The sequence below is a fragment of the Episyrphus balteatus genome, chromosome 1 (assembly GCF_945859705.1).
Source record: "Episyrphus balteatus chromosome 1, idEpiBalt1.1, whole genome shotgun sequence".
NCBI lineage: Eukaryota > Metazoa > Arthropoda > Insecta > Diptera > Syrphidae > Episyrphus > Episyrphus balteatus.
In genome coordinates this window covers 6,177,620-6,205,004 of record NC_079134.1, presented here as the reverse complement: position 1 = coordinate 6,205,004, position 27,385 = coordinate 6,177,620, and the positions used below count along the sequence as shown (strand labels likewise).

General features: G+C 30.2%; 2 protein-coding genes across 2 annotated transcripts in view; one reads left to right on the top strand and one right to left on the bottom strand.

The window, feature by feature from the left end:
- Positions 1-4,050: 4,050 nt before the first annotated feature.
- Positions 4,051-5,084, bottom strand: LOC129907411 (putative eggshell protein). The gene is made up of 2 exons (XM_055983600.1): positions 4,962-5,084; positions 4,051-4,900 (listed from the first exon to the last, which is right to left on the bottom strand). The coding sequence occupies exon 2, from the start codon at positions 4,789-4,791 to the stop codon at positions 4,102-4,104; it is 690 nt and encodes a 229-aa protein (XP_055839575.1). The 5' UTR covers positions 4,792-4,900; positions 4,962-5,084; the 3' UTR covers positions 4,051-4,101.
- Positions 5,085-15,291: 10,207 nt separating this feature from the next.
- The window catches only part of LOC129907409 (WW domain-binding protein 4), a 121,915-nt gene continuing 109,821 nt past the window's right edge, over positions 15,292-27,385 (top strand). The window contains exon 1 of the mRNA XM_055983598.1: positions 15,292-15,423. Coding sequence (XP_055839573.1) covers positions 15,422-15,423 — 2 coding nt within the window. The 5' untranslated portion in view covers positions 15,292-15,421. The remainder of the gene's footprint in view (positions 15,424-27,385) is intronic.

Below are 27,385 nucleotides of genomic sequence, written 5' to 3'. Positions count from 1 at the left end.
GGATTATGTAGAACTTTGTGAAGTTCCTCAGGATAACTAAACACATCTGCTGCCAATATTTGCTGGATATTTATCAGTGACTGGGAGAGTTAAACACGTTCAACCAATTGACGAAACAAAACTGGCAGTAGACACCAGATCATTGTTCGAGAACCATATTCGAGTTGGTTTCTTATGTCTGTGAAATTGTTCGAGTACGAATTTCAATTTCGAGTAAAACATTGAACACAATTTATTTGGAGAAACCTTTACCCCTTTTTTGTAACTTTACTTTCAAAACTAATACTATACAAGTAGGTACTATACAGTTACCTTACTTTATGATTTTGCTTTCTTGTCCTTTAACTGGCATTATCTTTGCCAAACTACGTTTGATTTGAAAGATTTTTTTTACAACCAATCAAAAATTTATTGAAGTTTAAGTTTGTCTCAACTTTTTTTTTGCGGGCAACAGTTTCTCCATAATTTTGCATCAAACACAATTTTCTTCGTTTTTTAAGTTGTTTTTTACACTTTCATATCATTTAAGTCAAAAAAACACGTTAATGAGTATTAATTTTTTGTGCTTTTAATTAAAGCATTTTTTTCAAAAAAAAATAGGTTTTATTTCATAAAAAAAGCTGCTGAAAGTAATTAAAAAAAATAAACAAACTGAGTGAATTAAAAAAAAAACAAATAATTTTTAAATACAAAATTAATTTAAATGAATTAAAACTTTTTCTGAGCTTTATCTATTTGTTCTTTTCTTAACCACAATAGCTCAGTAAAAGTTTTTAATTCATTTAAATTAATTTTTTATTTAAAAATTATTTTTTTTTTAATTAATTAATTAATTACCTACCTATTAAGTTTTTCAACTTAAAATGACCTCAGGAATCCATGGTTTTCATTTGGGGTGGTGACTGTGGGACACCCTGTATTTCGGAATGGTTCAAATAGATTTATTTATCGTATCAATTGGACACAAAATGTAATATCTATAGTCTTGATGGGCAAGAAATTAAAATGTGTTGGAATTTATTTTTGTAGGTCAGAGTACTTTTTAGAAAAACAAAACTCAAAACTTTGGCTCTTTTCAAAAGTTCCACTTCTTTTTACTTTAGGTGAAGGTGATAAGGATTCGAAACCAGAAATCTGACGTAATAGTTATTTAAAGCTCAATTCACAATAATTGTTTAAAATAAGATAAATTTTTTTGTTTTTTAAATAAAAAGACATTGTTGAATTAAAACATGTAATTTCAATAAGTAATTTCAAAAAGTGTTTCCACTTTTCGCATTTTTATACCAATTATGCACATACTAAAATACAACAATGATTCACCGAAAATCTTTGTTCAATAGGTAGGTATCAAATTTCTGTGCAATCTAGAAAGGTTCTTAAATTATGTACCTCATTGAATACTATTTGCAGTGTTTAAGTCATTGCAATCAGCGACAAAAAAAAGAAACAGAGAGGGACCCATTGACATCAACCAAACCATAAAATCAAAAATCAATATTTTAACATTTTTACAAGACCTATTAGTATCGACAAATAACGTGTTCTGATGGTATTAATATGCACGCTGCTGGCTAACGATATTTTAAGAAACTCATATATCCCAGAAACCAATAAGGACTCCAGGGACATCATCGCATATAGGGTAACTTGAAACCATAACATGTCAATTTTTCTTCCAAAAAATTTGTTGTTTGTCTTCGTTTTTCCGTTTTTGTGTCTCTGTTGTCTTATGGTCTTTCAGCATTGTTTACCCATCTGAACTCATAGAGCAACAAATTCGTAAAGGAAAAGGAAGGACCCTGATTTTTCTTCTTTTCCCGATGCATTGAGTAACTCCTGGAAAAGTCCGTTTGTTGATGGTTCTTTCCAAAAAAAAAAAATTAATGGTTGCTGGTGTGTGTGTGTGTGTGTGCCTTTACTTCAAAGTTTGTCCAGTATTTCAAAACGTTTGGGTCTTGGTCTTTACATATTTACAAAACAATAAACAAAAAACTGATATTCAACCGATATATGTAGTTGATATCCTTTGGTTGACATCCTTGTTGTCATCCTATATGTGGATGGGCAATGACGATGACAAAAGGTGTGCCCTCAATATATTTATGTGCATGTATAAAGGAAAGGAGCAAAGATTTTTTTGTGTTAAAAGTCAATCAACAAAGAAGAATGTTCATATTATTGATGATATGAAGCACCAGTAGGCAAAAGGAAGTAGGAGTATAAGAGGAGAGTAGAAGGACAAGTCCTAGAAAAGATGAAGATGAACGAACTTTTGCATCAAAGCATGAAATTTTAGTAAACACATAAAGGCAAATGGGTTCCTAGATACCTACTACCCAGTCCAACCACTGATTTTAAAACGAATAGTGTATCCGTGTTTGGTCATCAGATAGGGATAGGACTTGAAAAGGATACAAAACTTTACTGCCATAACAATACAAGAAGCTTCAAACAAGATGCAAACTGAAGAGGAGGGTGAATATTGTGTTGACAGGCAGATGAGAGTGACCCTTTTGTATATGGAAGGCTTCAGAAAATTGAATTAATATTGAATTTTTGTATTGCAAGAGTTTTCCTTATAAGTGCATCTATGCGCAAAGATCCTACACAAATGAAAATTCCATTCAATAGATGAATCAGTATGAATGGTCATTTTAAGGGAAAAAAACTGATAACATTGTCATCGTGTGAAATAGTTGTAGATATGGCTTGTTACTGCCTTTTTGTAAGTAATGTTGACTAGTTTGAATATTGAAATCCACGCGTCGGATGTAACCTACTTGATTTTATTGTTCAGTTTTCTTAGAATTTTAGGTAATGATTTTTATTTATTAGGGTACTGAATTCTATGCTATTTTAACGAGTCAAAAGACAAATAACTTCAAATTGAACAATCTATAAAAATGTCATAGGTAACTTTACAATATCTTTCACCAGTGTTAAAGGACAAATCACTTATTATCTCGAGAAATAACATGATAGAGATTTAATTCTGAAAATAGGAAATTGAATGTGCTACAACTTTGTTATACCTATACACAATTTTGTTGTAGAATTAGCCATTTCTGAAATAACACCGAAATAAGGTCGTTTTTTCGTAAAAAATGTCTTTCGTGAAATTTCCTGTCTCAAAGCAAGCGAACGTTAACAGTGATAAGAGCATCAAGATCCAAAGTGACAAAAGCGTCAAAAGCGATAAGAGCGGCCAAACCAAAAAAAACAACAATAGCGACTAGTAAACAGACCGTCAAAAGCTTCAAAAGTGACATGGCCAAAAGTGACAAGAGCCACAAAAACATCAACGACAAAAGCAACCAAAGTGACAAGATTGACAAAAGAAGCAAAAGCTACAAAAATGCTCTTTGCACGATGCATCGAATGTTACAATTTGCTGAGTGAGATTGCATTTTTCTTTAACTTAGTTCTTTTAAAATGCCTATTTACAGAACAATCAATTGTCTTTTTGGTTTTATGCATAAAGCACATACCTAAAAATTTGAGCTACTGGTATATGATTGTTTAGAGATCAATTTGTAGTTAATTGAAATCCGTTCAAGTAATTAGATCTTCTCTTAGCATACCTGCATTTTCTCTCCACTGAGACACCAATTTTATAATCCCTAACCAAATGACTACAATTTTAAAAAATTATATTAATCCTTAACTCCATTTCCTTTTCCTCAACTTCAAACTGAAAGATTGAAAAACAAAATAAATATAAGAATATGACTACTGTTGTGAATGTTCCAATTATGATCCCGTTCTGTCCCAAAAAGGCGGTTCGTTTTGTGTGTGGTTAGAAAGCAAATTGGCCTATGCTAAGATTTAAATGATCCCACAACAAAAGGGTGTAAGAAAGTAATGAATCCTTTTTACTTTATGCACATAGATAACCATCAGGAGGCACTTATCTTGGTGGCAGCATCAGGCCAAGCCAACTTTGACAAACAATTAGAGTCTTACAAGGGATTGTAAACACAGAATAAACAAATTTTCAGAAGTACCTTCTTCTACATCTAAATTTTTATTTTCAGCAACTCATTGAAATGCCTACACAATGTCATACATTTACCAGCTAGGTAGGTACTATCTATTAGTTTAGTGATGTCCTTTTTTGTATCCTTTCTTGTGGCCACCTTTCTTTTCGCCTTTCTTGCCGAAATCTTCATGATGATCATAATGCTCATCATGTCCATGTTCGTCTTTGTAACCCTTATGATCTTCGTCGTGATGTCCTTTGCTGTAGTGTCCTTTGTGTCCTTTGCTACCTTTCTTTTCAGCCGCTTCGTGATGTTCGCCTTTCTTGTGACCGCCTTCTTCTTTCTCATGATGCTCGTGCCCTTTGCCGAACTTCTTGTGATGACCTCCTTTGTCTTCGTCATCGTAGAATTTCTTTTCCTTATAATACTCGTCCTTGTTGGCTTTCTTGTGATATTCGGAAGCCTTGTGGCCCTTTTTATGCCCTTTTTTGTGATGGTGCTTGCCACCTTTTTTATGCTCACCATGTTCGTGGTGTTCACCATGTTCGTCTTTTTCATCCCAGTCTTTCTTTTTCTTGCCACCTTCTTCTTCATATTTATGACCATGATCATCTTCTTCGTGGTGCTTTTTCTCATCTTCTTCCCAGTGCTTTTTTTCCTTATGACCCTTTTCTCCCTTTTCACCCTTTTCTTCATGATGATGCTCACCGTATTTTTTCTCATCTTCTTCTTCACTAGATTCATCTTTTTTGGCCATCGTCAGAGACGCCACAAATAGCAAAAGAATTAACGTCTTGAGGTACCTCATGATAAGGTGAAAGCACAAGTTACTATGTCAATGGTTATTCCATGAAGTCTAGTTATTTATAGGTGGCAGTAGTTTATTGCTACCATTTATGCTTCATTGATTCAAGTCGCTGAAATTGGTTCCAATAATGAATGCGGAACAGATTGTTACTTGATTTGACGTTTACAAACCTCAAGTTGACCAAAAAATGTATAACAATGGCTAATTGAGTTCAATGTTTTTTTTTTAAATTTATATAAAAGAATAATGTCTGTGACTTGTACTATTCAAAATGAAATGTATAAGATTGGGTAGCACGTAGTTGCTTGTAATACATGTAAAAGAGTCATCAATAGTAGCTCTAGCTAATCATATTTTTAGATACAAAATTTAAGAAAAAAAAACAGCTTTTCATGATAAAAATATTTTTTTTTTAATCAAAAAGTGGTTGGCTGTAAAGTCGCTTTCTTCTAAAGAATAAAACTACATTTTAGTCTATACGCTACGTAAAAAGTATAACAATGATTTACTGAAAACAATCATTTTTTATGAAAAAGCCAAACAAATCAAACTTGTTTATCTTCCATCACCCTTAAATCCATTTTTTTATATGAGAATCTTGAATCTTGAATAAATTTTATATCATATGAAAGGTTATTATTTGAGCTAAAGATATAAACCTTATTCACATCTGTACGACATTAACAAAAGGAGTTGGAATTTTTTGAGTACAATCAATTTTCATAATGCCCTTTTTTTATATAACAACAAATTTTATATCATCTGAAAGCTTATTATTTTATAATATTATTTTAGAAATAATTCATTATTAAATAATAATTATTTTAGAAATTCAATGTACATGCAATAGCTATGTGTTCTATAAGTTTCAAACTTATTGAACGCTTGGAAAAATAAAAAAGCAACTACAATTACCCCTTAAAAAGTAGGTGTTTTCCAAAAAATCATATTTCAAAACGCAGCGCTTTTAAAAAAAAATCCGTATTAGACCCAAATTTTTTTTAATAAACTTTCTATTGGTACAACTAAAATTTCTGTAAAAAATTTCCGGTACCCATAATAACCACTTTGTCGATAGTCTATCTCATACTTTGTTTTAATAAAAACTTCATTACTTGATTTTGAAAATTTTACAATAGCTTTGTCAGCCTCACAATAAATTCATCTATAGACTAAAAAATAAATTGCACGACTTGGGTCACACGTATTTGCTCTTATGGTAAAAGTAGCTCTTATCTTAAAAATTTTTATAAAAAAAAAAAATTAGAGAAAGTAATAATTTGATTTTATTAAAGCATATTTCTGATAATAAAAATATAAAAACTGTTTTTATAATTAATAAAACGCCGTTTTTAAAGGTTTTGATCACAAAACGAAGTACATTATGCCAAAAAAATTAATAATTTACATTAAAAAACAAGTTCGAAACATTTCAAAAACACATTTTGTAAAAATTGATTTTTCAAAAAAAAAAATTAAAATATTTTTAAATAATTCAAAAATATTACGGTTACTTAAACGCTTTTGTATAAAATTTTTTGTTGAAATCGAGTTAGTCTTGTAAGAAATATTTTGAAACCAAAAAAAATGGTTCTATGGCAGGTACTTTCAGTAACTTTCCAAAAATATTTTTTTTTTTTTTAATTCAAAAGTTGGGTCTTGTCTGTAAAGTTATACACGTTTGAGTCGTTTTTGAAAAAATTGTACTTTTCTATCGCAGGTACCGTTAGTTTTGGAAAAAAAATTTGGCTTCACTTATTCCTGGATGCAGCCATGGTTCATCGAGTTATAAGAATATATCACGTAAAAAAAAAACACTTGAGTTACAGCTTACGGAACATGGTAGAGGCTGTAAAACATGGCGATAGTTTCGGGTGCACTAGCATCTGGAGTGGGATATCCTGACATCCTGAAAATTCTTTGTCCAGCAGGATAATATATACCAATCCCCAGAAATACTTGCGCTTTATAAAAATGGCTCCTTTGTTATATCTGCTAATAACAATTATAATTTATCACAGTACACTTACTTTTGTGATCGAAGTTTTAGACCAGGGTCGATAATTTTTGAAACCAAAAAAAATCATAGTAGGATGAAACCCATTGGAAAAGGAGGTGAACATGATGAAAATTAAAGGAAAAATAAATTACGGGCGAGCCGAGTTCGGGAAGTGGGTGGGTTGAGTTTTTAATGGTAAAAAATGGTATATCTCGATTTCCGGCAAAACTACAAATCCTATAGAAAAAAGTTGTATGGCAAAGTTGTAGGTAATAAAAAGATCTACAACTTTTGTATCATCAATTTTTTCACATAACCTCAAAATGTATGTGAAAAATTCAAAAAACCGAGTTTTTGGTTTTTTATTTTTATCTTTTTCAAACATTAAAATTTTTCTACGAAATTTGGTGAAAACTTACTCTATTATGTTCCGAATACACTGTAATTTATTTGATTTAAAACATTAATTTGTTCACCTTATTTTGACTTAATACCAAAAAAACACCCTAATTTTCAATCGAAAATTCACGTGTCAAAATATCAGCTTTTTTCAAAAAGTCGGTGGGCATTTCGTTCGTTAAAATGTCTATTTTCTGATGGTGTAAAAAAAAATTTTACATTAGTATACTATAGAACATGTTCTAGTAAAATTCAAAAAATGAAAAAAGCTTGAATTCGAAAAAAATTTTTTAACATTGTTTACAATTTTGGCCTATTTATTCAAATTTACACTTTAATTACTCAAAAAACGTAAGATTTCATGTAACATTGATTAATCTTACGTTTTTTGAGTAATTAAAGTGTAAATTTGAATAAATAGGCCAAAATTGTAAACAATGTCAAAATTTTTTTTTCGAATTCAAGCTTTTTTCATTTTTTGAATTTTACTAGAACATGTTCTATAGTATACTAATGTAAAATTTTTTTTACACCATCAGAAAATAGACATTTTAACGAACGAAATCCCCACCGACTTTTTGAAAAAAACTGATATTTTGACACGTGAATTTTCGATTGAAAATTAGGGTGTTTTTTTGGTATTAAGTCAAAATATTACCTACAACTTTGCCATACAACTTTTTTCTATAGGATTTGTAGTTTTGCCGGAAATCGAGATATACCATTTTTTACCATTAAAAACTCAACCCACCCACTTCCCGAACTCGGCTCGCCCGTAATTTATTTTTCCTTTCATTCTTATCATATTCCCCTCCTTTTCCAATGGGTTTCATCCTACTATGATTTTTTTGTACTTTTTAATGTTTTTGAAGGCATCGGCACTGGTCTATTTGGACAAAATCTTACATAAAATTAATTATCATATAAATTTATTCGGAAAAAGAATATTATTTTTGTTTGATGAAAAGAAAATAAAAAACTATAAAATACATGTCACATATTTTATCAATGCTGTTCATGTTTACTACGTTTCTATCAACTACCCCACCGATACCCATGAGAAAATCAAACAAACCTAATTGTTATTTCCACAAAGAATTATCTACAAAACTAATCCAAAAAACATACCTAACTTCTTAACGAGTCGGAAACTATTTTAATTCTTCATTTACACACAGCACGAGACTTCTAGTCGCGATTTCTATACCTTCATATAACACAAATAGGTTGTAGGTAGTGCGAGCTTTTCAAAAAACCTTCAATTCTACCATAATATCATACATTATTTTCATTTTATTCCATTAACTGTATAATAAGGACGAATATTCTGAATTTCCTATTGTCTTGGTAATGCCATGATCGTGTTAAGACTTCAACGTTTATTTGCACATTTGTTCATGCGTGGATTAGGGGTTTTATGTTTTATCCTGTCCAAAACACAGGAAACCCCACATTCATTTGTGCTCTTTATCCTCAATTCAATGTTTAATTCAGCGAACTGAAATTCAGAGAGGAAAATCAAAATTGAAAACTTACCCGCAAAATAGTACCAAAATTCATCAAACGAGGATATACATATATCACCAAAAATGGGATGTATGTGCGAGTAAAGTCTGTGTAAAAGACCTATGTTATACCTCTCTGGTAAATCTATTTGCAAATATTATATAATTGCTAATGCGTGAAATTTATACAGACCATAGAAATTAGGTAGGTACATATCCTTAATGTGGGAATCGTGTTTTACTCACAAAAGCCGCCTATGTGCAATGTTACCTCAACATTTCTATTATATATTTTTTTCTTTATTTGTGTATTATTTCGAATTTTGAATACCTCCATACATGAGCTCAGACCTTATAGTAAATCTACCCTTGGATTTATATTCTGAAATCAAATAGACTAGAGCAGAGGGAGAGGGGAAATATGTGTCTTCGAATCATTTACAATGGAATGCATTGTTCGAACTTAGATGAATTTGTCCAACCCCCTATAAATAATAGCATAGGGGATGATAGATTTATTTCATTTTAAAAAAGATATGTATTGATAGGTTAAATGTTCAGTATAATAATAACATGGCGATTATTATAATCTGAATGAATCCAATAGACATGGAAACTAGTATTTTTGAAATGGTTTTATGGTAAGCAAAAGAAATAATTTTCCCCTAATTGGTGGACAGTTTTATAACATTGGTAGTTTTCTATTGTTTTAATTACACTGGTCGGCAAAAAAACAAAAAAAAGTCGGGAGCAAGAACTCTGTAAGTTGATTTTAATAAACTTGAGTGTGCTGAATTCAAAACAGTTTACAAATTTTTTCCATCACGTCTAGTTTTTGAGATCTGCACATCACATTTTTAGCTATAAAGTCCCAAAAACTAATTTTAAATGAAATGTTTTTTGACATTTGATCTAAAAATATTATTTTTTTGCTATTTTTTCAACCGAATCAGGAGTCGAACACTGAAATTTACTTCAAATCTGCTTAAAAAACCATAAGTTACCTTAACCACCTAGATTTTAAAATATCATACCTTTCTATACCAATTATCTTTTAGAAAAAAATAATTTTGAAAATAAAAATAAACGTATTTAAGACGATAAAATATGGCTTTTGAATATTGCATTTGTAGTTTTGCGAAAAAAAAATTTAACGGTGATGAAATTCACCGCCAAAAGTATACCACAAAAAATGCGTTTTTGACCTGTTAATATTTAAATATTTCGAAAACTTGACGTGCCAGTAAAATTTTGACTTCAGATTCGGAATCAGCACACAAAAGTCCTATAGAAAAGTATGGTTTGGTTCAAGCTCCATTTTCGTTGCCGACCAGTGTTATGGACGGAAGGAGCTAGCATCCGACATTTTACTTTTTTTTTGTTAGGACTTTTGACATGGACGCCATTTTTAGAGATACAAAATGTAAACATCCGTCCTGTTTAAAATTAGTTCAAAAGTTGAAACTACGGTGCCAATGGCTCCAATCGCCAATCGATAAAAAAAGAACCAGTTTCAAGTGCCAAACCAAATTATATTTTTATGAATTTCTTATGTGAAATATAATTGTAATCACAGGACTTCTAAATTCAATACAATTGATTGCTGAAAGACTAGAAAAAAAAACACTGTTTTGTTTTATGCCATATGTTTTGTGCTTCGGGTGTGATGGTTAGCATTTCTTGGATGGAGATGATCAAATAAATAATTTCGATTTTTTTATTTGCAAAGTAAAATTTAAAAAAAATCATTACCACTAAAAGTTTAATACATTTCATAGATAATATCTTGGATAAAGCTCACAATGAGTGGTGTGATATTGGAAATTAGTAGGTAAGTGGGTATAAGTACTTTTTATTAAAAATGAGGTTGAATATTTTAAAGCCTTATAAAATTATATTGAAAAAAAGTGAATAAAGTTTTAACTAAATTAGTTTATTTTATTAAACTTCGATGTTTAAGCGAATCTTTAAAATATTTTAGAGTTTTGGATAGGGATCAAAAATCCGTTTGAAATGTTGAGGTATATTGGTCGGTGTCATTGCGAAAAGTTTTGAGAAAGCCGCACCTTGTTTTAAAGGTTAAGTTAAGTAGGGGCAGGGCATTATTACGTTCAAAATAATTCGGGACATCAGCATATAAATGGTTGCAAATTGCAATGTTCATCGTTGAACAGTGATTGTCGTGGATTTCTGGTATAATCATCCGATTGCTTTTCAGCAAGCTTAGTCAGCAGATATCTATGCTTTTGATTCCATTTTGGGCCTTGCAACTCTGGGGTCCAATAAATATATTTTTTTTTTTTTCAATGGCATTGACATAACTCTGCGTACGTATGTATTGCAGATGTATCTTTAATGTACTCAGGAAAGCTTTCGGAAGATCCGTTTCGATGTGAATTATCTAAATTAGGCGTATTATCTGGCAGACCAAAGCATCTTTTGACGAAGAAACTTTTGATTTATTTCAGTTCTTTGCATCAAGACACTTGCGCACAGCAGTGCATTATTGGTTTTGTTTCTGCTTTTTTATTTAGCAGATTGAGTAACAAATTCGTTCCTTAAAAATTTCGACTTGTCGGTCAAGTTGATCGAGTTTTTCGAATGGCACCAAAACAAAAACAATATTGATTTTCTCCTCTCTCCTTATAAATTCTAAAATGTATTATACCTGTAATAAAATGAAACGACATTAAATGTCTATTATGTAAAACATGCCTTTTCTCCTCTCGTTACAAATCTGAATACTACTTTTTTATTCTCACCTTATTATACACTATCTTATTATGATGTTTAATAGCCTTATTAGAATAAAATTGTCAAATTCGTCATTCCCTATTATTCTTATTGTTACCTACCTATTTATTCTTCTTTTATTCTTAATTTAGTTAAGGGTCTGCTGTCTGCATCCCGGTTGTGCGTTGATTACGCTTGCTTATATACATACTTAATTTGTGTGACTAAGCGCCAAATTTTATTAGCGATATCTTTGTTCTCATTTTAATCAGCAATCAAAAGAATCTTGAAATGATGTGTCATAGGTATGGTCAGATACAGATTGCATCAATATAAAATTTTTAGCTTCAGATCAACCATCACCTACTCCCTCTCCCTACTCTTTTGGGAGAGTTTGAATTTGCTATCGAGGGTGAAATTCTGCGTCGACACCAGTGGCGTACGTTATGCTGTGGGGGCCCTGCGGCAAGACTATATTTCTGGACCCTTTTCTCTTAAATTTTCTATTTAAGAAAATGTTTGGAGTTTTTTTTTACTTTTGTTCCCGCGACTCGGAACAATTTATTTTCTTGGACAACTCAAAGGAAAAGTAACAAAATATTAGTTGGCTTATGTTTTTTTTTTCCAGAAAAAGCTTTATTTATATTTTGGGGTCCCTGTTGGTAAAAGTCCTCAAAAGACCCTTGGACTCTCCTAAAGTGCGATTTTGAAACTAAATTAAGGTTAGTAAGGCTAATTTATATTTTGCATTTAAAAAAATCTTTTCAATTTTTCTGGGGCCCCTCCACTAATTGTGTGGCTATCCAAAATTGCAGTAATTGAAATGGCCCATAATTGGTGTGTGTTGTGTTTCCGGTGCTAAGTGAACATTGGATATGTTTTGCCTTAGCACTGATATTTTGCGGACTAGATGTGCGAAATCCGAAATTAAACACAAACAAAACAAAGCGAATAGTATAAAAGCATAAAGATTCCTGACAAGAGGTTAATTCGTCTTCAAGTTTCAATCGGAGCAGTGAATCTAACATTATCAAAATGTTAGTATATTTAAGATTTTTTATATTTTTGACGATAGTTTTTGGTTTAATAAATTGTGTTAAAATTAAATTCGGAAGTGAAATTCAACATGGACTTTGGACTACAGAACATAGAATTTCTTTTGCATTTACCATTCATGGTGAACATTATTTCTTTGGTTTAACAGACCTAACTGATGGACGATATTGGTTTATACAAAAACTGGGAGAAGATGGAAAAACATTATTGGAAACAGATACTGGAACTTGGAATAATAAATATACGCTGGCATTTCCATTTACTATCAATGACAAACAATTTATGTATGGAATCGATGACGAAAAGTATTGGTTCATTCAAGAAATACTACCAGGTGGGAAAATGGGTACAAAGACAGACGACGGGCATTGGAAATCAAAACCAACAATAATATTTCCATTTTCCATCGGCGGTAAATATTATGTGTATAGTTTGTCTGATAACAATTGGTTCATTAAGGAATTATTACCGAACGGAAAAATAGGTTATGAAACCGATCGTGGAACATTTGAACTCTATTATTCCCTTGGATTTCCATTTTCAATATATGGCAGGCAATATTTTTATTGTTTTAGTTCCAATTATTGGTTTATTCAAGAGCTTTTGCCTGGGGGAATAATTGGTGGCGAAACTGACAAGGGACATTGGTCAACAATTCACAAACTTTATGTTCCATTTAGCATAGATAACAAACACTATTTCTACGGTGTGACTGATACATCTGATGAAAAAGACTATTGGATCATTCAAGAATTATTACCGGGTGGCAAAATGGGAACGAAGAAGACACAAGGATCATGGCATTTTTCTTATAAAGTTATGTTTTCATTTTACATTAATGGAAGACAATTTCTTTATGGAGTAAGAAAATATAATTGGTTTATTCAAGAAATAATACAAGATCCTAGATTACCTATTGCAACTATTAAAAATCAAGAAATATGTCAAGCCCCTAGTCATTATCATGCTTTACGATCGAAACGACAAGTTAATAATAACAATAATAACGTTCCCCGGCGGCGTGAATATGGAGGATTGAATGCTGTTGAGGAGCATGTTACTGCCATTGAAAATGATGATAATTTTGTAACGTCTATTCCTAATTCTCCGGGTCCCATAAGGTCAATATCAACATTTGAAGTTGGCGCAGACGATAATCACAATACATCTATTGTTTTAACTGCTGCTATGAGAGCTGAAATACATCCTCATCATTTGACACCTCAAAGAGATAGTATTTCTCAAGAGGTAGGTACATCAACATTTGCGACAAATGGATAGAGAAAGTGACGATGAAGCAGGCCATTTGTTAGCATCTTCATTAGGTGGTTCTGGTGCACCAACAAATTTTGCTCCCCAAAGTCCCATGATGAACCGGGGGGCTAGAGTATTTGAAGGTGTAGTAGAACCACCTGGTTGGCACCAAGTAGAGGAGATGATTCGCTCATTTCTCCGAGCATGCAATGGTTTCATACGTTGGTCTCTGTTACCGGAATATGCTCTATTGCCGAATTCGCGAAGGCCAACTGCTTTTGCTTTCTCCATACGGTTTTATAATGAAGAAGGTAATTTGTATAATTATAATGGATACGGTGCTGTTATTGAATATAATTTCCTAAATGTTCCAACACAAGCATGTCTTGGCTTTGATCATGCTTGGTGGAATCAGTAGTTGATGTACTCGTTTCATACAAAAAAATAACAATAAATTGTTTTTTCGTTTTGTAAAAACTTGTTTATTATTTTGCTTTATTAATTTGGCTTTATAAGGATATAACTACAACATTTTTCAGTATTATTTACTAAAGGAGACAAGTACTTTAAGAGAGCGTTAGATTTGGGCCAATAAGCTTCTGCATAAAATGTGGATAGAAAAATGTCATGCTTTACAATTTTTAAAGTAAAAGCATTTACTGTTTTTTATGCATAATCACCCTTCACCCATAATAGCCCTGTTCCTTTGGGAGTTGGCAAAGTACCTACTAGTAGTTTACTAGCTATTTTCAATGGAACGCACTTTCAACGAATTCAATACAAATCGTATCTACTCTGGAAGAAGAGCATGAGTGTAGAAGATAGTACTAGATTAACCAAAACATCTACTCTTAGTAGACTACCGCACCTGCAATGGAACAGGGCTAATATAAACCGTTCATGTAAAAATTTTCGTTGTTCTTAGTTAAAAGTTACTTTTTGGAAAATGAACAACCTATCAGATATTGAATTTAAACATATTTTCTTTAGGTGCCTACACAGATAGAAGCGACTAATCAGCTACTGGGGTCTCTCAGGTGTAACTTGCCCTTAAGATATAATTTTTTTTACATATATGTACCCAATTATTATTATAGTTTTTATTTGGAGAGAATTTATAACACTATACTAAAAAGTGTGATGGAAAATATTATATTCCGATTCAATTGAAAAGCAATTTTTAGAAGAATTCTAATAGAAATATTTCAACAAACAGAAAAGTGCACATAGAATGAATTCATCTTATTCATTGTTCCGTTTTTATTTTTCTATTAAAATTTTCAATTTATAAGAATTCTGTTTAATATTGAAAATAAAACTATGAAAATGGCTCAATGAATCGATTTATTTATAACTTATCTTATATTTTTAGTACACAAATAACTGAAAACTTTTGAATAAATTTCCAACGGCTGCAAATACATTTCCTGTCTAAGACTATTTTAGACACAAACCATTTTATTCTAGTACGTTTTCGATTTTATGTTCGAAAAATATCAAACTACCTTGCCGATAAAAAAATGACAGCTGAATTGTGTCAATTTGACATTTCGAATTCAGTTTCCGCATTTGTTTACAAAATACAAAAAGTTTTTGTGATTATTTATAAATTTTGTTTAATTTTAACAAAAAACGAGTGGTATTTAAAGTGTTTTTAATTACTAAATAGCAATAACCATCAATCATGTAAGTAGTTAATTAAAAAATTATATATTGTGTCAGTAAGAGAACTAGAAATTATCAATACAACTTGGACATTTTAAGGAGAAATCCATCAAACGATTTGATACGTTCAAGGAAAACAACAGAATTTTTATATTTTTTATTTATTTTTTATATTAATTGAAAATTTACTTGAATTTTTAATTAAAACAAATAGTTATAGTATTTTGACAAGTCTTTTTATTCATCCAAAAATAAGAATTGAACAGGCTTTGATTCGTCTAATATGATTAGGTTGGTGGCCATTGCTCATAAAAATTATAACTTTAACAAACACCATAGAGATAATCAAATATCTTGGCTGAATATCCTTAATTTTGCAGGTATGACCAATTTGATATAATGCCAAGACTTACACTACCGTAAAACCGGGTAACTTTGGCACGTTTTCAAACTCAAATGTGAATAACTTCTGCAATAATTTTTTTTTTAATGAAGATTTCAACCAATTTACCTACTTCGCTCATTCTATAGGTATGATTTATCTTGAAGAAATCTGTCCGACAGTTCTATAGATAAATGCCAAAATATGGGTGGCCAAAGTCACCCTCCATTCCGGGTGACTTTATTTTGCTATATTTCCAGTTCAACTACAAGAAGCATGTCAGTCTAACCCAGCCCAAATGAAAGAGCAGATTTTTTAAAACATGTGGGTATTGTTTTTATTTTCGTACACAGAACTGTCGGTTTTTATTTGATTAAAAAAAAAAAAAAAAACAAAACCTTAAAATTAGCATAAATTTTAATATCCTTCAAAGGATATGGAAAAAATAGTCTCTCTCTGCGGTCAACCGTTGGAACAGGAAGTTTCTTCTCCAGATCACTTTTGGTGACTTGTGCAACGTCTTTTTTCTCTGGGTATATGAAGCTGTACCCAGCACCTCTTCGCAGGAATGACACTGTAACCTAATCGTTATCAACATTTAAGATGCAGCCGACGTAAAATGTTATTTTTTTCTTCACTGTCTTGGCTTCGGGATGTGACTTATTTTTGAGGGGCCGGACTGATCCGTGGACATTTCTTCAGTGGCATCATCGGGTGCATCTACATTGCGAGAATGTGTTAAAACGCTCGACGATAATGTGAAGTCCGCCATAGTGACACTAGCACCTGGTTCAGTGTTAACTTTTTTCTTTCTTGGCTTCCTGGTTGAGGTATCCGGGGTCCGAAGACTCTTCATAGAGTCCAATACTGAATCGCTAAGGTTCATCATGTTGCTGAAAGTATTATCTGTTCTTGATTCAGTTTTGTCGAGGTTACTTAAAACTTGTTGCCTAACGCATGGATAAATTCCAATTGCCCGGAAGCCAGATATCAAATTTTCCCTTGCCTTGTCGTTCTCATGTAAGCTGTCCCAGACTTTTTTTTTAGAAGCCTAGGAAACACATCTTTCGGCACTGTTTTGTTTTTCCAGTTTGCCATCTTATACGCTGTTAAGGTTTTTCTCCATAATATTTTAAGAGGTCGAAAGAAGGCTACGTCTAGTGGTTGAGCTGCCAAATGTTGATATGTATGATCTGTTAACATTTTAATTATATTGCAAAATATCAGTTTTGTCAATATATACCAATATATAAAAACAAAGTCTAGTGCAAAAATTAAGAGGGTGACTTTGGCCACCCGGCCAAAGTCACCCGATATGCCGGCCAAAGTCACCCTACCATATGGCATTTTTTTATAAAAAAATTAAAATTAATTTTTATGAAATAGTTACAAGGGTAGAATGAAAGTAATTCAACTTGCAAAACAATACACATAGCAAATATTTCTGCAACATGTTCAAACCATCCAACATTTTCAGGTAATTTTTTTTTTTTTTTAGCATTTTTAAGAAAACTAAATTTTAGTATAAATGAATATCTAATTTTAATTAAATAAATCTAGTATGATCACTTTTTAATTCATCAAATTATACGAATTTACAAAGAAACTTGAAAAAAATTAGACAAGTCCTTAATATATTAACAATTTTTTAAAATAGTGTCCATGTCAAAGTCAAATTCACCCGCCAGGCCAAAATCACCCGGTTCTACGGTAGTCAAAAATTGTTAAGTTTTTCGTAAAATAGAAAAGTTACATGGATCTATATGAGCTCTTAAGTAAAAACTAATAGGTATGATTAATACTACACTTCAGTGAGTCTAAAGAAGAAGGGGAACCGACTCTTTGCTATACTCTTGAACAACATATTTGCAGTACCTCTTAAAAGCAAAATTAGTTATTGGAGGAAGTGGCTAGATTCATTAAAATTATTTCTGCTATTTTACAAATAATTTAATTCACCATGGTGGTTCATCAACAATGTAATATTTACTCTTTTTTAACGAAAAAAAAAATAACAAAAATAATAAAAATTATTAAAATAAAAATAATTTTTTATTATTTTTGTTATTTTTTTCTTCGTTATTATATCACACGGGTCGTTTGAACGCGACACTACTCGAAGTATCTTGCACTCCAAATTTTTTGATGCAGAAATGTTCCTTGGGGTCTAAATAATAAGAAAAAAGCTTTTTTAAAATTTTCTATCCAGCTATTCGTTTTTTGCGAGCTTAATTAGTTATGAAAAAAAGTACTTTTACGTACTTTCATTCCCGTTTTTGTTAATAACTCTGTTAATAATAATGGTAGAAACTCAAATAATGGCTCTATTTTTAGAAGAAATATGACTCTTTTTAACTGCGTTTCAATCAAATTGGTGTCATTTTTAGATCTTCATATATTCGAATCTAAGTCCGTTCATTTTTTCTGCCCTATTCGATTTCACTAATCAAAAAGTTTTTTTTTTATAGAAGTCAAGGTATACTTTTCAAATGGTTTTTCGTATGCTGAACTCGAATCCGAAAATTCCATCACATCAAGTTTTTGAGATATTACCGTTAGAAAATCAAAAATACCCTTTTTTTTAACAGTTTTTGAGGTTATGTCCTTTTGCGCGATAATTTTTTATAATTACATTTGTAGCGGTTTCTTAAAGGAGTAAATTTCTTCTTTTAAAATCCGTTTAAATCTTTTTAATATCTCTTTTCCTCTCTGAAAAATCCTAAGTTGCATTCAACATGTTTGGTGCATATTCTCTATGCAAAAAATCTTATGTTCGTTTGGCGTTTCATGGCAAATCTCAAAAAGTTCTTCGCTTTCAAATTTTTAACATAATATCCTATCTGCATTCCTTTAAGATTTTTGTTAAGTTTATAGGTAAGAAAATTTTTGAGATTTGCCATGAAGTGCAAGACACTTCGAGTAGTGAGTGTAGCGTTCACTCAGCCTGACCACGGGCATACATTTTCTAAGTGTCTGAATTTAAACAAATTCCCTTAGAATATTAAAATTCACAGTATATTCATGCTGTGAGTTTTATATAGTGTCGGTAAACATCGACCAAAATAAGGCGTCTTAGTAAGGGTACGACAGATCTAACTGATGCACAGTGGTTTGGGTTGTATGGAGATGGCGTCATAATTCAATAACTTCTGAACTACTTGTTCAATAGGGATGAAACTTTCAAGCATGATATAAAGTCTCAAAAGAATTCACCACACCAAATTTCCGCCCACTGACACGCCCACTCACAAAATTTTTTTCTGTTTTTTTTTGTTTTATTAATTTTTTTTAATAGTATATTCAATTTTTATTTCAAAATCAAACTCGAAAAAGTAATTCTCATGTTAAAAAAATACAATCAATTATTAAAAATACGAAATTTCAAAAAGTCAAAATTTAACCTTTTTTTCTGGAGAATTTATATTTTCTATGACGGAATTGAAATTTTGTAATTTTTTCTCAACTATCTCGCCACTTTTTACTGCCCAAATGTCATAGACGTTTTTTACACACTACAGGCAAAAATAGATCGTACCTAAGGAAAATTAATATAAAAACAAAAAATCAAAACGGCTCAAAAAGGCTCAAAACATACAACACTTAAACCTCAATTGCTCAACTTGTGGTCGATTGTGGGTGCTAAGATTATGTTTTTCTTAAAGCTCACATATCATTCTTTATAACAAACAATTTTTTTTGCTTAAGTTAGGTTAAGAACTATTTTAAAAGTTTACTTGAAGATTGACAAAAATAGAAAAAACGCGTAAATGGTACATGACTCTACCCACATAAATATAAAATTAAGCGTTCAAATATGACAAAAAAATTAATAAAATAATCTACACACCTTCCTTTTGTAATTCCATTTCAAAAAAATATTGATAACTTCACTTTTATAAAAAATAAAAATACTTGAATTTTATCAAATTTATTAACACCTGTTTTCAACGAAAATTGAATAATCAGTTCACTTTGAAAGCTAAAACAAAATAGATATCACGTGACTTGTAAGAAAAAATGTATGCAGCAGTAAATATTGAACTATTATTTATTAGAATAAGTCACTTGGGACAGAAAAAACGAACTTTATTTTTTTTATTTTTGTCATATGGGCGAAACCACAGTGTGATGAGCCCACTGTCGTACCTGGGCGAAACGCTTTATAAATTTTTGGAGTTGAGGTCACTTGAACTTATAAATTGAATTTACTCGTTTTAAGTTGTAAGCTGTAGGTTCTGTAGATATTTCCATCCTGTAAACGTGATGAAGATGAGTAACACGAATGTTTACTAATTGCTCCTAGCGAGCTACGCGTCGGAACGGAAAATTCTTTGATTTTATATGAATCATGCTTCGAGGTTTCCTTCCGACAGATAAAATCTCTCCGATTCGTATGAAATCGCACATATTTCCGCTCCGTCGCACAGTGGGGCAGCCCCATATAGTGTGGTGATATAAAGGTTATTTTTTTAAACTAAAGCTATGCGAAAAAAAGGATGACGAGTTCTAAACTTAACAGTAAAATTGATAAAATGAGCATATTTGTTTTGTTCAAAGTCTTTGATTTATGTTTATTCATGCGGTTGAAGTTGAGAGTTTTAGAGCAAAAATTCAGTTTTTAATAAGTTATAAAAAAAGGTGTTTTTTTGTTTAAACTCAATATTATTTGAGAAAAAAATAAAATACAAATTTCTCGCATAGATAAAAGTAAGTAAATTACTATTCCTCTGTTTTTTCTCAAAATCTTCTGTTTAGGCAAATATTTAGCAAGTCTAAAAATGGAGAAAGCATGATAAGCAATTTATCTATAAGCCCATATAAACACATTTGCTAAATATTTGCCTAAAATATTTTTAATGAAATTTTAAACTTCAAAAAACGGTTTTTTTTAAAGAAAGTGCCTTTTTGTTTTTATTAAAATAAATTACAAAATCATTCTTTTTTGACAACGATGCACTGATTACTTATAAACAATGTTTTTTTTTTCTTTTTAAAAGTTTTTTTATTTTATTATAAGAAGTTTCGTGAAACAGGGTGATTTGTTATACAAAGTTAGTGCTTTTGTTTTTTCCTTTTTTTTTATTAAAATATTTTTTAATTTAATTTATTATTAATATTTTTCCAATTAAAATTGATGCGGCTATAAGGTTTTTTAAGGTTTTTTAAAAAAAGTCCCACCTTACAAATCAAATTTGAAAAAAAAAAATAACTTGAACATCAAATTTGACAATTTTTTTTAAAGTTTTGACTTTGAAATTATATGTTTCACAAAAATTATTCGCGAAAACTACTTTAATCAAAAAGCATTTGAAAGAATGGAAAATATCAAAAAAGCTATTGCACAATATTCTATGTCTTTTTCTTGATTTTATGTATTTTTTTTTTTTTTTTATTTAAGGTCAAATTTTCAGAAAATTGCCCCTCCCACCCATTTTTTTCTAAGGTTAAACTGAAGAACTATTTCTTAAAAAAAAATTCACTTTTTAAACAAAAAAAAAGCATAATTCAAAATTATAGGTTTTTTCAAATGTGTTAATATTTTGTCCCTTATTTAATTTCCTGGAGAAAAATAAAAAAATTAATGGAAAAAAGTTCATAAAATTCAAGAAGTCTATTAACTTTAGTTACAAAACCAAATAAAGTGACTAAAAATGTCTTATTATTAGTAGAAATAATTAATATCACAAATCGACCTATTCTGCCCCACTGTGCGTCGCCGTCGCAGCGGATACGACACATCAATTTGCCATTTGAAAATTTGTCAGAAAAAAATAAAACCAGTTAAGACTGGAGCGTTTTTGAGCTTTTTTTTTTCAAATCACTGCGTGTAACTCATGGTTTATGCGTTGTGGTTTGCTCATTTTTTACGATAATCGATATTTTGTGAGTTTTTGGAACCCATCTGTATTGACTTATTCTTTTCAACTCACTACATACTGCTCATACCTAATGCTTAGAAGTAAGTAGTCTCTCGGACCAAATCCTATCCTCTTTTTTGAGTAGTCAATAGAAAAAACGAAATTCCGAAAAATGCACATTTTCGCAAAAATTCAGATTTTCTAAATTTTATAAAATCCCGCCTACAACAGCTTAATTTAACAATTTTTAAGTATTTGATATTATATTTTGAACATATTAGAACTTTTAAAAGCTATGAAGCACCCAAACTGAGAACTTTTCTGTATTAATGACGTCGTCTATGGGGGATTAAAGGAAACGTTACTTTGACATACCTACCCTGGCCCATTTGAACAGAAATTGCAATTCTAATACTACACTTAAAAACTTTTTTTAATAATTTAATTTTTAGATTAAATACTAGACTTTGTAACTGAGTTTCATTAATGTCGATATCTTATTTCAATCCTAAGATATCTGACATCTAGGTATTTCTTATAATTCTTGTCCATGCGAACTGAATACTGGTGTTTTTGCATTTGTTTGTACCAATACTTTTTTTTTTTTTCTTAGTGCGTTGTCTTATCGAAACACTGTATAATATTACCATTTGACGGGATTCTGATGGTCTCACCTTTAAAATGGAAATACAAACTGCGTCGCTCGTGTTAAAATGGCATTTTAACATTATCACTAAATAAATAATAAAACTATTTGACTATTGTTGACCTTTTACGGACTTTTCAAATTAATCGGATTTAGCTAGTGTTCTCTTTGGAAACAGCATCATCCAGAAATTATTGAGAATAGTCCGGAAAATTTTTGTATTTTGGGTTGCAAAATCATTTTGTGTGCCAAATGTTAAGCAAATTCAGCCCGTAATTTCGCAGTTAGCATTTGAGATACATGGATGATGCAATGAAAATCACTTTTGTTAGTTCGTTTATAGTTCTTCATTTTATTTGAAAGTTTTCAAATTTTGTTTTGATAAAAACAATTTTTTTAGGAAGAAATAACCCTATCCGTGTGCAAGCGTTCATCAATTTTTGTGAAATTGATTTGAAATAAAAATTGATTTTGTACTTTTTGGAGTTAATTCGTTTTATTTTTAAAGCAATTCGATATTTGTATTAGATCAATATGTTAATAAAATTTACATATCATAAAAAAAATTTTAAAATCATATAAATTTTACTACTAAAAAAAAATTGTACTATCTAGTTTACCAATAAACGTTGTTTCTTACAACTCTTTAAAATCAACAATCATTTGAAGTATATAAATGAATGTAACTACCCTCATATTATATTTTTATTTCACATTTAAATCATATTTTTTAATTACGGTAAATACAAAAAAGTTTAAATTTCTGTTGGACAAAAATTGGAAAGTGCATTTATTTCAAAAAGCATTTTAATATAAAGAAAACAACTAACAATACCAAAAGTACTAGTGTACCCATTTTCTTTTATTCTTTTATTTGTCACAATGCATTCAACTTTTTTTGAGTGCTTCCTGTCTCATACACAAACACCAATTATATCCCAAGGTCAGTCTTAATAAGGTAGACACATTCAAAAAAATACAAAAAAAAAGCATTCAAGATGCATTAACCTTTTCATAAGGGGAGCAACATCAGCGTCACACTCACTTTTATGACTTATTTATCTCATTATTTGATGCGCTTCGCCATCCGCCCACTTTAAAATAAATAACAAACTCTTCACAGTCTTCACATCTCACATTTAAATGAACGGATATTGTAACTGGTCATACGACAGAGGATATCTATTATAAAATGAAAAATGGGAGAAAAAAAAAGAACCAAAACAAATTCCTCACGAGACATTTTATGTCACAAGCACTCTTGCACTCGCTGGTGTATTAAGTTGACTTTGATTTACAGCTTGACACTTTGCTGGCTGCTAAAAGTTGAAGGTACTCTCTGCATGACCTCAGGATAATAAATTAAACCCCATCCAAACTAGCAGTCACTTTTCTCTATTTCTCAAGTTTAACTTGGGTTGGAATAGAACTCGACCCCATTATGAATAACCAGCTACCTCAAGTGTAACAGTGACTTATGTCCTAAAAAGTTATCAACTTAATGCGTCAGAAACAATGGATAAGTGCAGTAAGTAGTTTTGCAGGTGAAAGATAAGAGAAACTATTTCAAAGTACTTCATAACTTTTTAATCGACGTTTAAAATGAAATCATCGGCGAGTGAGTGGGTTTTGCACACTTAACTGCCCTCCTTCACAGTCAATTAATTTGTAGTCTTAATGTCACATTAAAATTAAATCCAATAAAATAAATTCCTTGTTTAAAGGAACAGATCGCGGATGGCGATGGGGCATTATGCGATGTTGAATTTAATTTCTCATTTGGCAAAGTTTCGAAATCTATGTCTTTTTTTTTGTATGACGCGGAATAGCACCTGAGAGCAACAAAGCGACACTTCTTGAGCCAAAGTTATTAAAATAAATTTGTCAGGTGTAATTATTGTGACTTTTTTTTTTTTCATTTTTTTTTATATCAAAAAGTGTCTTCGAGATATTTTGTCTCTTGAATTTGAATAAAAGAAAAGAATATTTAATTTTATAGACATGCCATTTGGTTGGCGAATGGATTTGGTGCAAGTGTACCTTTCGAGCAGAACATTTGTTTTGCAGAGATTGGCCATTTGGTTGCACATGCCGATGTCTTCGTCGGATTATGCCGAGCCCCTTTAAAGTGATATTGCATTTTGGTAAGAATTGGAGGTCGATGTGGAGGGTGACTTAGGTAGTTTGTTTCTATGCCAGGTTTTTATGTTGGGGTGTGATGATGAGAACATTAATCATGGGATTATTTTGAAAGAGGGAAGTTTATGTCACCAAATTAAAAGAAAACCACAAGCAACTAGGATAGTTTAAATTTAATTTGTTCAAAGTTTGCATTTTTTGTGGTTAAATGTAGTAGTTTCTTTTTGTATTGAGTTCATTATTACATTATTATTACCAATAACAATCTCTATAAGAACCAAAAACAACAAACAAACATAATTACACAACTCAAAATGGAAAATAAATATTATTATGATGATTTGTTCCTGTTTATACATTGTGCAGTCTTTAGCTGTTTATTTTTACATGCAATTTAATTTTTAAAATTAAAATTTATTGAGTGTGAAATTTGTTTATAGAAGAATGGAGGAAACATTTTGTCTATATTTTTATTAAATTGAATTGTATTTACGTTATTTTAGTAATTCGCAATAGAAGTTGACTAAGAAAATTGTCATTTTTTGTTTCTGTACACAAAAAAATTAGTTATGAAGCGAAACTTTTTATTCTTTTTGATTACCTATGTATTTATTATTTAATAGAATAGAGAAATTTGTTAACAATTGGATAGCCTTGACACAAGACCAAAAATGTAAAAGAAATCAATAAAAATAACTAAACAAAATTGAATGTATTGTTATTGAAAAAAATACGTATACACCATAGTGACCATTACTGATTTATCTTTGAAATCTTTCAGTAACCTTTCTTTACGGTAGAAAAACATGCATACCTATGCATATAAAGCAGTAGAGAAATAAACATGCTTAAAATATCACAAAAAATATCACTCATACGCCACAGTGTACCTTTTTATCATTTATTTATTTTGTGTTAATCTTTCAATGATTGATTTTATATTTTTAATAAAAAAAAAAAAGAAAAAAAAAATTTCTTTAACATTGCGAGGGTTAGTGATTAAAAAGTAAATAACAGTTCTTAAGAGTTAAAAATGCTTTTGTATTTTTGAGAAATATTTTGTATTACATTTTTTGAAAATCATTTTTTTTTTTAATTTGCAATAAATATATCAACAATAATAATTAAAAACAACTTTCTAAACAGCACTTATCTTCTCAAGATGTTTGTTTGAAAATATAAAATTTTACAAATCGATTAAAAGTGCGCCTTTTTCAACAAAGGCAAAATTTTTAAGATTCCTGTATTTCATTGTATTGATAACAATTCATGAAATACCTTTGATCAAGAAAAGAAGTATACGATATTGTTTTTTTTTTGTTTTTTTTTTAATTTTAATCAAACAATTGGTATTCTCCAATTTTAAGATAAGAAAATCACTGTCATCAATATTTCTTATCTAAAAAAAAAAAATAAACTAATTGAATCTATTTGTAAAACACGCTTCTTAGGTATGAATTAAAAACAAACAAATCATTTTTTGATTTAATTATGTTTTTGTGCTTTTAACTGATATAGTGATGGTGAGTAGTAAATTTACTATTTATAAAGAGATTTAAATCGATTATATTTATTATATTTTTTAACTTTCATTAAAGCTAAATATAATGTTGATTTAATAAAACGAAATGCTCATAATTTAATCAAATATATAATAGTATCGTGTTGAGAGATAAGCTAAAAAAAAATCTTAATTTATAGGAATGTCTTTTCTCTTGTAGGTTTACAGACTTTCAAATTCAAAGATGCAATTTTGCAATTAACATCAAATGACTTTGGTTTTACTTTCGTAGAAAGTTCAAACAAAAAATTACATTTATGTATAATGAACTCACATACATACGTTTTAAATGATTTTAAAGTATTTTTAAATCTTAAGATCTACAGATTTCAAACCATTTGTACAATGCGTGAAATTTGTACCTATATCATTTTTGATTTTTGAAGACAAATTTTTAAGTAAATGTATGACAGTAGTTTGAAAATCATCTTTAACCTTTTTTTAAAATAAAATGCACGTTCTTATGAGATTTTAATAAATTCCCTAAAAACGCCTTATCTCAACACTATTGAAATAGGGCCTAAAATCAAAAATGATTCTAGGACTTTTCAAAAGAAAAAATGTCACATAACTAATTTTGTAGTTTGATCAAAAAAAAAAAAAAAAAAAACAATTTCTAAAAGCCAAACAAAAGTCTAACTAGTGAACAAATTTAATAAAATAATATAAAGAATGTAGAAAAGTTGAGATAGCATTTTTCCATGACATTACGATGATATAGACTGCCAAAAAAGGGGGTCCCGGAAGTCCGTCTGTCTGTCTGTAAACGAAGCTACAGCCTAAACGGATGAACCGATTGATGTCAAACTTTGTATGTACCATTATTTGGCGACTCTCCAGAGGGGTTTTGGAATTAATTTTTTTTGGACCAAAAATAACGGTACTTGCCGTATACCGATTTTAGTAAAATTAAAATTGGTCAAAAACGGCTCCAACGATTTTGTTTAAAAAATTCAAATGTAAGTTTAAGGACAAGGTCTATCTTCTAATAAAAATTTTGTTTTTGAAAATCATTATTAACGGTACCTGCCATAGAACCGTTTTTTTTTTTCAAATCCGATTATCTCCGAAAGTGCTTATTCGATTTCAACGAAACTTTTTGTGAAGAAGCATTTATATAATTTCAATATAAGCCAAAAACAAAATTTCAAAAAAAAAATAATTTTTGGATTTTTAAAAAATTTTGAAATTTTTTTTTTTTTGAAAAATCAAATTTTCGAAAACGGGACATTGAATTTTTTTTAAATTTTGATTTTAGATGTTGATTAGTAATTTCTACAAAGTGGCGTACCAATTTTATTTTAAAACTTTTTTTCCAAAAAATAATTTATAAAAATTTTTTGAAAATTTTTTTTCTAAAAATGCATCTTAATATATCAATCAAAACTGCATACTTG